Raw genomic sequence first — 14,278 nt, 5'->3', positions numbered from 1 at the left:
TTCTAAAGTCCTTGGTTTGGAAAAAGGGCAAATACATAGCTTAACTTCAGACTTTGATAAATTAAGTTTGCTTGCTCAAATTTCTAGGGTAGCCAGAAAAATAACAGGAGCAGAGAATATAACTTCCAAGCTAGTAAAGATAGAGCAAAAAATAGAATAACATTTTAAATCCCCCCCCCCAAAAGACAGGAAAGGATAAAGGAAAAGAAAAACATATAAGAGGGGACAAATGGAAAACATCAAGGAATGTCAGTAACTATATTAAGTGTAAACAGACTAAATACACCAGTTAATAAAGACTATCGGACAATTTTTTTTTAAAAGAAAAAATTCCGTGGCCGGCTCCGTGGCCAAGTGGTTAAGTTCGCGCACTCCGCTGCGGCGGCCCAGGGTTCGGATCCTGGGCGCGGACATGGCACCGCTCGTCAGGCCACGTTGAGGCGGCATCCCACATCCCACAACTAGAAGGACATGAAACTAGGATATACAATTGTGTACAGGGGGGGTCTGGGGAGATAAAGCAGAAAAAAAAAAAAGATTGGCAACAGTTGTTAGCCCAGGTGCCAATCCTTAAAAAGAAAAAAAAAAGAAGAAGAAAAAATTCCAACCATATACTGTTTACAAGAGACATGTCTAAAATATAAGGATTCAAAAAGATTAAATGTAAATAAATAAAAGTGATATATCCTGAAAATTCTAAAGAGCAGCACTGGAAAAAAAGAGGACCACTTTACAGAGATAAAGGTTAACCCACCAGGAAGATAGAACATTACAGAATTTTTCCATATTAACATAGCCTCAAAATATATAAAGCAAAATTTCACCAAAGTAAAAGGAAAATATTTAAAATCCATAATCATAATGGGATACTTTAGCCTACCTTTCTCAATAACTAGAAGGATTATTAGACCAAAAAGAAAGCAATAATACAATAGAATATTTGAACATCACATTGAACAAATTTGACCTAATAATGGTCCTGGAGTGGAAGATTAAATATTTTAAAGATGACGTTCTTCCCAAATTGATCTATAGATCCAATGCAATTGTAATTAAAGTTAAGATTGTATATTTGTGTTTGTTGGGGGAAGGGAGGTCCTGACAAGTCGATTCTAAAATTTACGTGGAAATATAAAGAATGTAAATTGCCCAGATGTTCTCAAAGAAGACGACGGGGGGGAGGGGATCATGTCCTACCAGACATTAAGATCTTTTACAAACTGTAGTAATTAAGACAGTGTAACGTTGAGGCGGGGATAAACAAAGAAATCCATGACACAGAATAGAGGCCAGACTCAGACTCATGCATACAGAAACAGCTGACTTATGACAGCAGTGGCACTGCACAGTAATGGAGAAAGGGAAATCTTTTCAACACAGCGTGCTGGGATAACAGGGTATCTATATTTTTTTTTAATGAAATTGGAACCACTACCTCCTTGTATGTAAAAATCAGTTCCAAGTGGATTAAAGACCTAAACGTGAACTGCAAAACTACAAAGATTTCTTTGATCTAGGAGAATAGCTTTATTATCTCAGGTTAGGGAAAGATTTACTAACCAACAAAACAAAAGCAGTATCGGGGCCAGCCCTGTGGCCGAGTGGTGAGGTTCCCGCACTCCTCTTCGGCGGCCCAGGGTTTCACAGGTTCGGATCCTGGGCGCAGACATGGCACTACTCATCAGGCCATGCTGAGGCAGCATCCCACACACCTCAACTAGAAGGACCCACAACTAAAAATATACAAATATGTACCAGGGAGCTTTGGGGAGAAAAAGGAAAAAGTAAAATCTTTAAAAAAAAAAAACAGTATCCATAAAGGATTTGATAAATTAAAATTAAAACTGTGAAAGACAAACCAAGAAAGGAGAAATATTTGCAGCACATATGACATGCAAAGGTCTTGTATCCTAAATGTATAAAGAATTTTTATAGATCAGCATAAAAAAAATTCTACCTAAGGGGCCAGCCTGGTGGCATAGTCGTCAAGTTTGCGTGATCTGCTTTGGCGACCCAGAGTTTGCGGGTTTGGATCCTGGGTGTGCACCTAGCACCGCTCATCAAGCCATGCTGTGGCAGCATCCCACATAAAACAGAGGAAGACTGTCATGGACGTTAGTTCAGCGACAATCTTCCTTAAGCAAAAAGAGGAGGATTGGCAACAGATGTTAGCTCAAGGCCAATCTTCCTCACACACACATACACACAAACAAAAGTCTACCTAATAGAAAAATGGGCCAAAAAAACTTGGACACTTCTCAAAGGAGAAAATTCAAATGGTCAATAAACACATGAAAAGGTGCTCAACCTCATTAGTAACCTGGGAAAGAAAAAGTAAAACCACAAGTAGAGATCCATGCGTACCTACCATATCGGCAAAAAAAAAAAAAAAATGTAAAGTCTGCTGGAGCTGAGCATTGGAAAGGATCAGAGCAACAGTCGCTGCTACGCCTCCAGTGGGAGACAGGCATCTCTTGGAATGCAGCAGTTCCACCTCTGGGTATAATATCGAGAGGAACTGGGTACCAGCATACGTGCATAAGAATGTTCACAGTATCATTTTTTATAATAGCCCCTAACTGGAAACCACCCAAATATCCATTCACAATAGAATGGTTAAAAGAATAGTGATAAATTCCTACAATGGACTACTATACGCAAATGAAAGTTATTGGACTACAACCACGCACTGGGACGTGTGTGAATCTTACAAACATAATGTTGACAGAAAGAAACGAAATACATAATGTACGATTCTATTAATGTAAAATGCAAAATGGGAAAAATTAAACTGTATTGTTTAGAAATTTAAAAAATGTAAAGAAATATGAAATCAGGCCAGCGGCTGTGTCTGGGCAGGAAGGAGATTGACTTTGGGATCGACGCGCAGAGGCTTCTAGAGTGTCAGCATCGCTCTTTCTCGACCCAGATGGGGATGACAACGGTGTGCACTTTACAATTACTCCTAACAAAACAGCATGTTTTAGCACTTACCTGAATGTATTTCATATTTCATAATTTTTAGAAGTGAAACAATGTATTATCTTCCAAAATAAATGGCAACATTTACATGACGATTTAAACTGTCTCACTGTTTAGCCCTAGGATTTCTTGTATCCATTTTATTACAATTCAAGATTAGGAATAAGTAGAATTAAATTGAATCTCCAGCTTACTGTACAACATTACTGGGTACCAATTCCTCTCCCTCTTGAGCATTACATATAAAGCAGTTACACTGGGAGCCGTGAGAAGGCATCTCTCCCGCGCGTCTCTCTTCCTCCTCCTGCGCTCCACTCCTGTTCGGCTCAAATGAACTTCAGGGGCTTCCTTGTAGAAACATCAGATACTGCAGCTTCTACTCGCGTTTATTGCATTATAATTTACATACCGCAAAATTCACCTTTTTTAGATGGACAGTTCTATGAATTTTGACGGAGTTATGTAACCACCACTACAATCAGGATATAGGGTATTTCCATTCTCCTGGGGCTGGTTTTTATCTTCTTTTGTTTTTATAATAATATGTGTATAAACTAAAAATAAATAAATTTTTTAAAAAACCCTTCAAACAGACATGTAATGTCAGATTTCTTCTGGAAAGTTTTTATCAAGTTATCTGCAGGGGTTAGCGACCATCATTAACGATTCCTAAGGATTGTTCCCTGTCGCTGAAGCAAGGCCCCAGATTTAAATTAGGAGCTGGTTTGCATCACTGTCTAGCAAGCAAAGGATGTGTGTTGTCCTTAGTGTGTTGCATCCAAAATAGTTAGTGTCCTTTTATGTTCTGTGGTGTGTAGATCGTGAGGAATGAGCTTTTAGAGAAGAATTACAAACATGGGAGCAAGTTTCTGACTTCGTTTCCAGATGGGACAACGCAGATATTGTATCCTTTCTTTCAACAAGTTATTCCTGTCAGGGTTATTTCTTCACAAAAAGATAAAGGAAAAATACGTAGGAAAACATAAAGAAAAAATAGATATTACCCACAAACCCTACCACCCAGAGAAAAGCTGTTAACACCTTTCATGTATCTTTCCTTCCTTTTTTTCTATGAGCATGTATATATATATATATAACTTTTTACAAATCAATTCTTCAACTAGTTATTAATAGTTTTTAACTTTCCCACTTTACATGATAGCGTTATACAATAAATATATATATTATATATGTGTATATATATTGTATATATCTTGTATATAACATGCAATAAGTATAGAGATATTTGCGGACGGAATTATTTTCTTAATTTCATTTTCAGAATGTTCACTGCTAGTGTATAGAAATACAATTTATTTTTATATATTGACCTTATCGCCTACGACTCTTCTGAGCTCTTTTGTTAGTTCTAGAATGTTGTTTTGTGGCCTCCTTGGGATTTTCTATGTACAAGAGCTTGTCATCTGCAAAAAGAGAGAGTTTTACTTGTTCCCTTTCCAGTCTGGATGCCTTTCATTTCTTTTTCTTTCACAAAATTTCCCTGCCTAGACCCTCCAGTGCAATGTTGCAGAGAAGTGGGGAGAGTGGACGTTTTGTTTCGTTCCTCATCTTCGAGGGGAAACCTTCAGTCTCTCCTCGTTAAGAATGATGTCAGCTGTGGGTTTTTCCCAGACACTTTATCAGGCTGAGAGTGTTCCTTCTATTGCTAGTTCTTTGAGTCATTTATCATGAAAAAGTATTGGATCTTGTCAAGTGCTTTTTCTGTGTCTGTTGAGATGATCAGGTGTTTTGCTCCTTATTCTATCAATATTATTATTTATTTTTTTTAGGAAGATTAGCCCTGAGCTAACATCCCCACCAACCCTCCTCTTTTTGCTGAGGAAGACTGGTCCTGAGCTAACATCTGTGCCCATCTTCCCTTACTTTATATGTGGGATGCAGCCACAGCATGGCTTGACAAGCAGTGCATAGGTCCACACCCAGGATCTGAACCGGCGAACCCCGGGCCACCAAAGCGGAACGTGCGACCTTAACCACTGCGCCACCAGGCTTGCCCCACAATATAATATGTTTCATGAATTGATTTTCAGATGTTAAACTGACCTTGTATTTCTGGGATAAACTCCACTTTGCCATGGAACATAATCCTTTTTATATGTTGCTAGATTCCATTTGCTAGTATTTTGTTAAGGATTTTTGCGTCTCATGAATATATTTTGATCCACACAAAAAACATAAAATGCTCTTATAATATCAGTACCTCCCATTTTCAGAATACTTTATAGTTTCAGAGGACTCTCTCATAAATTAAATTTATTCCCAGAGTAGTCAAGGACCATTAGAACAACTCAAATGACCTTATCTGACCTCAGCTATCCATCTGGAAACCTGGCCATCATTCGAGTGCCCAACAAGACAAATGGTTTCACTTGTATAGTCCAAGAAGACATGCCCACTAACCCCGCGATCCTGGCAGTGCTGGATTCTTCTGGCAGAAGTTCCTGCTATCATCCCAATGGAAATGTCTGGTAGGCCTCAATGTTTCTCCTGCTGCCATTTTGTTTTTTGGGTTTTGCGAAATTTTATTTTTCCTTTTATTTTTCTCCAACTTTATTGAGATATAATTGACATATGACATTGTGTAAGTTGAAGATGTACAATGAGTTGATTTGATACACTTGTATATTGAAAATGATCACCACCATAGCTGTCGCTAACACCTGCATCATGTCACACCATTACCATCTCCTTTTTGTGTTGAGAACAGTTAAGGTCTACTCTCTTAGCAACTTTCAAGTATATAACATAGATTATTAACCAAAATCACTATGCTGTACATTCGATCCCCAGAGCTTATTCATCTTATAACTGGAAGCTTTATTTTTCCTTTTAAGTGATAAAAATGGCTTTAAGAAGATTTATTTAAGTTAGTGGTTTTTAAATGGTAATGTTCAACTCAGAGAAATTTGTGATTTATGCTATTCCATATGCTTCTCAGTGGGAAAATCTCAGGCAACCCTACAAAACAAAGCTCATCATATTCTTTCTGTAAACAGCAAGAAAATATAAACTATACAATTTCAATGTTAGAAAAAAGATCTTTCAATAAATTGCATGGTCCCCCTGGGAGTTTGGGGTCTGAGCCTGGGGTCTCTGTAGAGCCCGTGCCCTGAGCGTGTTATTCCGCCTTGTCTGCGGAAGCGATTTGCGGCGGCCGCTGCTGCACTGCGTGGTTGTCGTTTGAGATGTACTCCTAACGAGTGAGCTCCCTGGAGCCACAACCAACAGCAATGACAGACACACAAAATCCCTAGAGAGCTCAGGATCCTAAGCCCACTTTGATCTACCCACCCCTACCCTCTGTGACTTTGTATTATTTCACTTAGCCCGCGGAAGGACGATTTGGGTTCTAACTTCAAATACAATGTAAACTTTTGGGGCTTTTCAGAAAGAGATATTCACTCCCTTTAAATTATTTACAGGTATAACAATCTCATCTGGAGAAACTCTGGCAATAACCGCCAAAGTGTGGACACTCTGCCAGTACTGGAGAGAGTTAGCACACAGGGAGCTATCTGTGTTTTTTAGACCAAAGCAGTAGTCAAATCTTTAGCCCCATGGATATTGGAGAATTTCTGCTAATGCCTTAGGGTTCAATGGCAATTCTGTATTACATTTGATGGGGCACTACATTAATTGTCACCAGATGCTCATTGGCTTCTAGAACTTTCCCTTTTCCAGTGAAGCCCCGTGACCCTCCAGCTGAACTCCTGGGCCCTCTGAGACGACTCCTTGATACGCTCACAGCCCCTTCTGGCTGCCTCTTGTCTAGCGAGCCCGTCTCCCCCGCTGGACTGAAGTTCCCTGAAGGCTCACCCTGAATCTTCGCCACTACATGGCATGTCTCTGTACGTGGTATACACTCAAAGAATGCTTATTAAATAAACCATTTATCTAAGTAATTTTAGCCAAATGTTATTGTCACCCACGTGTCAAGATAAAACTAACTTTCCCTCTCCCCAGTTACGATAGGATAATCCCCTCAATTTCTCATTTGTCCTTGTGCTATTAGTTTACTGCCACTAACACTGGGAAATAGAGGTCAGTCATCTTACTTTGGGGGCCTCATGGCCCATGCATCCAGCTTTAAAGAAACACTTCACTATCAAACTAAGGCAACTGTCTATATACCTGGAACTGTTCCTATTCTCTGTCCTCAAGAAAGAGATGGAGATCCAAGCTGGAAAAGGATGAGAGAGCAGGACAAGGAGATAACTGAGTGGAATGGCAGTCATTGCTGCCCCTGGATCTCAGACCATGCACGGCTGAATGGTGTGCAATGTAGCAAAATGTGGCCTTGGCGATGCTCAGACACTGGGCACGCCGGGTGGTCTAAGCTCCACCTTCTGCTCCGTCGCAGAGCTCTTCTCCACCCGTGACCTCAGAGCTGCCCCCGAGCCTCTCCTCGCACACCCAGCCCTGACAAGAGGCCTCCTAGAAGGAGTCCTGGAGCCCGGTTGCTGGGTGCTGTTAGAAACCAGCCCTCTTATCCTGAGGCCAGGTCGGCCTCCCCCAGAATTTACACCCGCTGGTCATCGTTTTGACACGAGGCCAGTCCAAGCCCTGGTCTTCTCCCCTCTTTAGGGGATAGCCTGCTCTCCTGTGTTTCTTCTTGTCCACACTAAACCTCCCCGGCTTCCTCGGCATCCTTCTCAGCACATAATTTTCCAGACTCCTTTATTACCTGGTTCCATCCCTTGGACCCATGTTGGTTTATCAACAGGTCTTGAATTGCACCCAGTACCTCAAATTAGTAGAGGATTCAGTCACAGTGTTTTTACTCCTAAGACTTCCTGAGGTTTTCCACCATCCGCACGCTGTTGGCCAGCCTAAACAGTGAGTGGCGGGGCCAGTTTCAAGGTTGACTTGTAATGTTACTGTTGATGGTTTCCAATTTCGTTTCTGCCCAGGGTGTACATCAATATCTTGGGAGGTCAATATTCGGATCAAGCTGGCAACAGAGTGAGGGCTTGGAACTGGTCCAGTGCTGTCGCTTCCTCCCACTTCGTCTCATTTAAACCCGTCTTTCTGGCTCTGAACCACTATGTCGGCGTTCGCATCTTAGAACAAGACAAGGTTTCCATCACTTTTCTAGCGATGGGCCAACAGGCAAGAATCAGCGTCGGCACCAAAGTGAAGGTAGGTGCGTCTTGCCTTAAGCAACTTAAAGCATTTAGAATAATAAGAGTAACATAACTTCTGTTAGTGTTATTACCGGTCGATTATATTTGTGTGTAAGCTACCGTCCACAAAGAATTTTGGAGTCCAAGGAAAAAACAAACCCATAGTGCATTTCATATGTAGTTGAGGCAGCCCTATGAATTGTTTCTTCTTCCTCAGATATTCCTGTTAGTTCAGTCCTGGATCCGGGTCACATTCTCTGAGTGTTTACTCGGTGGCTGAGGAGTGCTGCTTTGGGGGTTTGGCTGCAGGATTTTATATTGCGTTTGTTTTCTCCATGCCACAGTAGAAAGCCCTGGGTTCTAAGCATGTTGAAGACCAAGCATACGTCTAACCATGTTCAAGACCAAGCATACAGGGCCAGCCCGGTGGCGCAGTGGTTAAGTTTGCGCACTCTGCTTCGGCGGTGCAGGCTTTGCAGGTTCAGATCCCAGGGACAGACATACACACAACTTATCAAGCCGTGCTGTGGTAGGCGTCCCACATATAAATAGAGGAACATGGGCACAGATGTTAGCTCAGGGCTAATCTTCCTCAAAAAAAAGACCAAGCATAAGCCCCATCTTCTTGGAGACACTTCTTGGACCTCAGAGCCCTCGGCCCAGTTTCTCCCGGCTGTCTGTGTACTCCCCCTCTCTGTGCTTGCTGAAGCCTGCAGCCTTCCTTGCCCTCATGGCTGCCTCCCTTACTGGAGGGTGAGCCCCTGCGGCCAGAGCCTCTGACTCCTCTGCCCGCCAGGACGCGGCCCAGAGTGCACTCTGCGTGACGGCGGCCCTGCACGATGGTTAAGAGCACGGGCTTCAGCTCTCAGAGAGGTAGCTCGGCCCCTCAGCCCTGCCACTCAGCTCAACGGTGAACTTGACTTCCCCCGACTATGAAATGGGGCTCAGGATGCCCACCATGGGGACTGCTGTGACGATTCAGTGAGAATGTACAGCACTTAGCATGGCGCTCAAGCCGACTGAGTACTCAGGAAAGGATGGCTCAGTGTGGACGTAGAGTCTGTCAACTAGACCTCAGTAGAGCTGAAATACAGAGAGATGTAGAGAGAGAGATAAACAGAGACCTGTGTGTCCCCATAGAGCACACAGACAGCATATCTAGTGTGTGGCTTTGAACAAGCCCCTTCCACTCTGAGGACCTTCATTTCATCATCACTATTATCATTATTTATCTTCTCCCAAAAGCCCCCCAGTACATAGTTGTATCTTTTTTAGCTGTGGGCCCTTCTAGTTGCGGCATGTGGGATGCCGCCTCAGCGTGGCCTGATGAACGGTGCCGTGTCCACGCCCAGGATCCGAACGATGGAAAACCTGGGCCACGGAAGTGGAGTGCACGAACTTAACCACTCGGCCACGGGGCCGGCTCCACATCACTTATTAAAGAAAGAGACCGCTCCAAAGTTGAAGGTGTCTTCACGCTCTAAAAAGTCTATACTTTCAGTAAGAGGAAATCTGACCTCCATATGCAGCATGGGCAGGAGTGTCTCATAAACGCCAAACAAAAGGGAGACTGCGGGTTTGGCCACGGTCGTGAGGGTCCACCATGTGCCCCGCTCTGGTTGAGCTGCTTTCCGCCAGTCTGGCCACTGCAGTCAGCTGGTTAGGCTCCAGACAAGCTTCTTTGTCAGTTAGAAATATGCAAGATAGCCTCCTTTGGATACATTACACTCACGATAAATGCATTCTTACCAAAAATGCAAAAAATGCTCTCTCCACCCTTCCCTCCTTAGAAATGAATTCTAATCAGAAAAAGAGCATTTTGATGCAAAAGAAAGAATTTGTTAAGTTTTTACTTTTCTCATTGTCCTTGTCCTCATGATCACCCTTTGAGTTTTTTAAAACTAAAAAGTGACATGTGATCACATTGTCATATTTGAAGATTCAAATCATATAGAAAAATAAAGAGTAAAACAATGAGATTCCACCTTCAATTCTGCCCCCTCTCCAAAGGAAATCACCACCCAAAATGTATTGTGTATTTCTCTTTTCTTTGTTTTCATAAATTATTCACATACATCTTTCTTTTTCTTTTTCTTTTTCTTTTTTTTGGTGAGGAAGATTGGCCCTGAGCTAACATCTGTTGCCAGTCTTCCTCTTTTTGCTTGAGAAAGATTGTCACTGAGCTAACATCCATGCCAGGCCTCCTCTATTTTGTATGTGGGATGCCACCACAGTGGAGTGCACGAACTTAACCACTATGCAACCTGGCCAGCCCCCACATACATCTTTTTCAATAAAAATTGGATTATACTGTATTAATTGTACTGTTAGTAGGGTTCTATTTGTTTTTGTTTTCTACTTAACAAGTACTAAAGGTTTTTCCATTTATACATTTCCAAGCATATTTGTCCACTTTTTTTTTTTTGCTTAGGAAGATTAGCCCTGAGCTAACATCTGTGCCAGTCTTCCTCCACCTTACATGTGGGTCACCGCCACATCATGGCTGATGAGTGCTGTAGGTCTGCCCCCAGGATCCAAACCTGCAAACCTGGGCCACCAAAGCGGAGTGCACTGAACTTAACCACTATGCCATGGGGCCAGCCCCTGTCTACTTTATTTTTAATTGCTACCCAGTATTTCCAATGTCCCATAGCTAATTCATGCTGAATCCAGTGGCCTCTCGGCAGTCCTGGACCAGCTGCTCACTGCCTCCTCCTGGCAGCATTGCTTCCTTGCTCCCAGGACACTGCTCTCCCCCAATTTTCCTTGTACCTCGGGGCTGTTCCTTCTCGTTTTTCTCTGCAGGTTCCCTTCACTTCCCCTCTCCTCCCCGTGGAGGGGCCCAGGCTTCCTTGGGCTCCTCTCGTCTGTCTACACTCACTTCCAGGTGACCTCCCCGAGCCTCTGGTTCTTAAGCACTGTCCACATGCTGGTCACCTTTGTCTGCTCTCCCGGTGGGTCCTCCATGTACTCGACTTGTAAACCTCGGGTCCAACCCCACATCTCCATCTGGGTGTCTAAGAGGGCTTTAAAAACTTAACAGAGCAAAATCAGATCTGCGAGCTGGCACCACCCTCAGTCTTCTCCATCCCAGAGAACAGCAGCTGCCTCCTTTCAGGTGCTCAGGCCCACAACTTTGGAGTGGTCATCCTCCCGTCTATCACGACCCCACATCTATTATCTGCAGTGCTGCCAACTCTGCCTCCAGTGTATCACCAGACTCTGACACTCCTCACATCCTCCAAGCCTGTCAGCCTTGTCTGCCTCCTGTGCCTGCTCCCTCGCTCGTTTACACGAGCCTCCTAATGACTCTCCCTGCTTCTGCTCTTCCCTACGTCTATTCCAACACAATAGTTGGAGTGATACTTGACAACATAAGTCTGGTCAAAACCGCCCAGTGGCTTCCAGTCTTACTCAGCAGCGTAGAAGCCACGGTCCCATCCTGTGAAAACGGCAGCTCCATCCCCCCTCAGCCCTGGCCCTCGAGGGCCTTTGGCCTATGCCACAGGTTTTAATATGTAGCGTTCTGGTTTCCTCTCACCTCTAAACAGGTTATGATTTCTATTCTGATTTCTTCTACTCAGTAGTTACTGAATTTTCAAATAGGTAAAAAATGTACTATCCTTTTCTTGTTAATTTCTAAATGGTCATGGAGTACAGCTTGCATTTTTTCCTTGCTGCTTAAAATGTATTGATAGTTTCTTTGTGGTTGATTATATAATTTTTATGACTGTTCCATGTATATTTGACCCCCCCAAAAGTATATTATTGTCTATGGTTAATTGTTCCGTTCACACTTCTCTCTATATCCTTTTTATAGTGGTGGTTTATTCCTGAGAAATGTGTGAATGTTGCCCAATAAGATTGTGGATTTGTCTGTTTTTCCTACTGTTTCTATCGGTTTTGCTTTCTGTGTCTCGAAGCTCTGTGGTTAGGAAGCTAAAGAGGTCGGCAGTCTCTCCGTGAGCGGTTCCTTCCACGCCCGTGCCTGCTCCATCTCCTGCCTCCCTGACTGGCTCTTCAGCTGTGCCCATGATGTGACTCAGTGTATCACTGAGGGTTTTGGGTTTTGACAAAAAAATTAACATTATCAATTATGCATTATTCCAAATTTCTTTATTAATGGTCTTTGCTATTCCATCTGCTGTTAAATTGCTGCACCTGCTTTCTTGTAAAAGTTAGCATTTGCTAGGTACATTTTTTTATCCTTTCATTTTCAACCTTTTTACGTAATTTTGAGTTAGATGTGTCTCTTGCAAACAGCCTACCACTGGGTTCTGTTGCTTTCCTCAACCTCACAGACTCAATCTTTTAATACGTTATATTTTAATGGTTACTGTCAAACTGGTAACATATCTTTTTCTCTATATGCATAGAATTAACTTCCAAGTCTTCTAGTTATTTCTTTCCCTCGACAACAATAATTCTTTCAAATCCCTCAGAGAATGTTAACTATATTTTCTCAAGTCTTCCTCTGGCTGCCCATTCTGTTTCTGTGAGTGTTAGTGTCTCTGAGAGAGAACTCCAGGGCCTTTCTTCCAGGGCCTCAAATTCCCCCGGATATTTGGCGATTCTTGGTTGTGTGTTCACTTTTGTACTGAGAATCCCCGTTTTCCCGTGTGTTCTGCTCACTGACGTTGGTCTCGGATAACTGTGGAGAAGTGGCTGTGCTGGTGAGGGGAGGTGGCCAGCCCAGGGCCAGGCTTCCAGCCAGCCTGTGGGCAGCGGGCTCACAGAGGGCGGCGAGGGGCCTTCCCACCGGGTCCTGCTAATACTCACCTCGGGGGCCCTGCTGCTTCTCATTGCCCTTGACTGTGAGCTCAGAATGGGTGTGTTCGGGGTTTAGTGGTTTCATTTGGTCATTTCTCTACACGGATATAGCAGTCCCATCTGCTTTCTGATTTTTAGGAGTTCCTTAAGATTGTTCCTGCGGATAAAAATCTTTCCTATTTCCTAGAACCATTATTGATTTACTCTCCAAACAAGTTTTCTGTCATTTTATGGGATTTGGGATTGCAGGGAGGTTAAAAATGAGATCCATTCTTCGTTATCCATCCATCTCATATTCCTCCCCCCTTCCTCCCTCCCGATGGGAGGAGGGATGAAAGTGCAGAAGGATGCCGTGAGTTGCAGCTAGGTGGTCCCTCTGCTTGCGCAAGTAGTTCAGCTTGCCTTCCACCGGCCAGCACGCGCCACGCCTCCCCGACGGGCCTTTCCCAGGGCAGGGGCGGCGTTTGCAGCATCTTTGCGTGCCCTCAGGATGTGCGGGTTCAATTACTTAAGGAAACTATACGCGTTTGAAAGTAGCCAAATTCTGTTCGGGCTGGGCTGCTCTGGTCTCTCGGGTCTCCGCAGCATTTCGGCTCGTTCCCCGTTCAGGTTAGAGTAACACCACTGCCCGTTTGTAGATAGATAGACTCGAGAGGGAACCTGCCCCGAATCCGGCCGCCACTCGCAGCTCCCGCCTCCCCGGGGCCGCGGGCACCGTTTCCTCTCCCGGACCCTGAGCTTCCCCTCTCTCTGTCTTTGCTGGAAAGCTCCAGAACCCGGAGGAGATCCCGGTGCTCCGGTACCTGAACCAGGACGACCTGCTCCTGCTGGCCAGTCTCATCAAGATCCGGCGCCTGTTCCACAAGCTGGAGGGCTGCGCGCTCTTCCCCTCCAGCCAGGCGTGGGACAGGCTGCAGCAGCCTGCCTACCTCTCTTGCCTTGCTGTGAGACTCCTCGCCCTCTGCCACAACTCCGGCATGAGGCAGGACACCATAACCACCATAGCAGCTATAATAAACGAGAAGATTTAGCCAAGCACCGCGGCGCTTCCGTTTTTTCTTTTTTTGAGAGGGGATGTGGGAGACTTCAAGAAAAGCGGATGAAACGACTAGGAAACATCAAGAAATATGCTGCTATAAACATAAAGCACGTCCTGAGTTTGGTGGGAGAACTAAACCGCGCGCCCCCGGGACCCCGCGAGCGAGCACAGCGGCCGAGCGCCCAGGGCCCGCGACCCTCGGGACGGAGGCGGCCGGGGAGCCAGCGCGGGGGTGGCGGCCCGGGGGACCGCCGGCTGCCCGAATCCGGGGTGAAGGGAGAGAGGGGCCGTGGAGACGGGGGCTGCGGCCTCACAGCAGGGCGGGCGCGACGAGCGGCGCCGT

The 14,278-nt window shown here is 44.4% G+C and overlaps 1 protein-coding gene across 2 annotated transcripts in view; it reads left to right on the top strand.

The window, feature by feature from the left end:
- The window catches only part of ERICH6 (glutamate rich 6), a 30,143-nt gene extending 16,150 nt beyond the window's left edge, over nucleotides 1-13,993 (top strand). The window contains exons 11-14 of one of the 2 annotated variants that reach the window (XM_070576338.1): nucleotides 3,801-3,886; nucleotides 5,316-5,471; nucleotides 7,914-8,142; nucleotides 13,664-13,993. In XM_070576338.1, the coding sequence (XP_070432439.1) occupies nucleotides 3,801-3,886; nucleotides 5,316-5,471; nucleotides 7,914-8,142; nucleotides 13,664-13,927 (735 nt within the window). In that variant the 3' untranslated portion in view covers nucleotides 13,928-13,993. The remainder of the gene's footprint in view (nucleotides 1-3,800; nucleotides 3,887-5,315; nucleotides 5,472-7,913; nucleotides 8,143-13,663) is intronic. The other variant, XM_008521455.2, reaches the window with a different exon arrangement.
- The last annotated feature ends 285 nt before the right edge of the window (nucleotides 13,994-14,278 follow it).

The sequence above is a fragment of the Equus przewalskii genome, chromosome 15 (genome assembly GCF_037783145.1).
Source record: "Equus przewalskii isolate Varuska chromosome 15, EquPr2, whole genome shotgun sequence".
NCBI classification, from domain to species: domain Eukaryota; kingdom Metazoa; phylum Chordata; class Mammalia; order Perissodactyla; family Equidae; genus Equus; species Equus przewalskii.
Note: the sequence above shows the minus strand (reverse complement) of the source record. Positions and strands in the feature narration are given on the sequence as shown.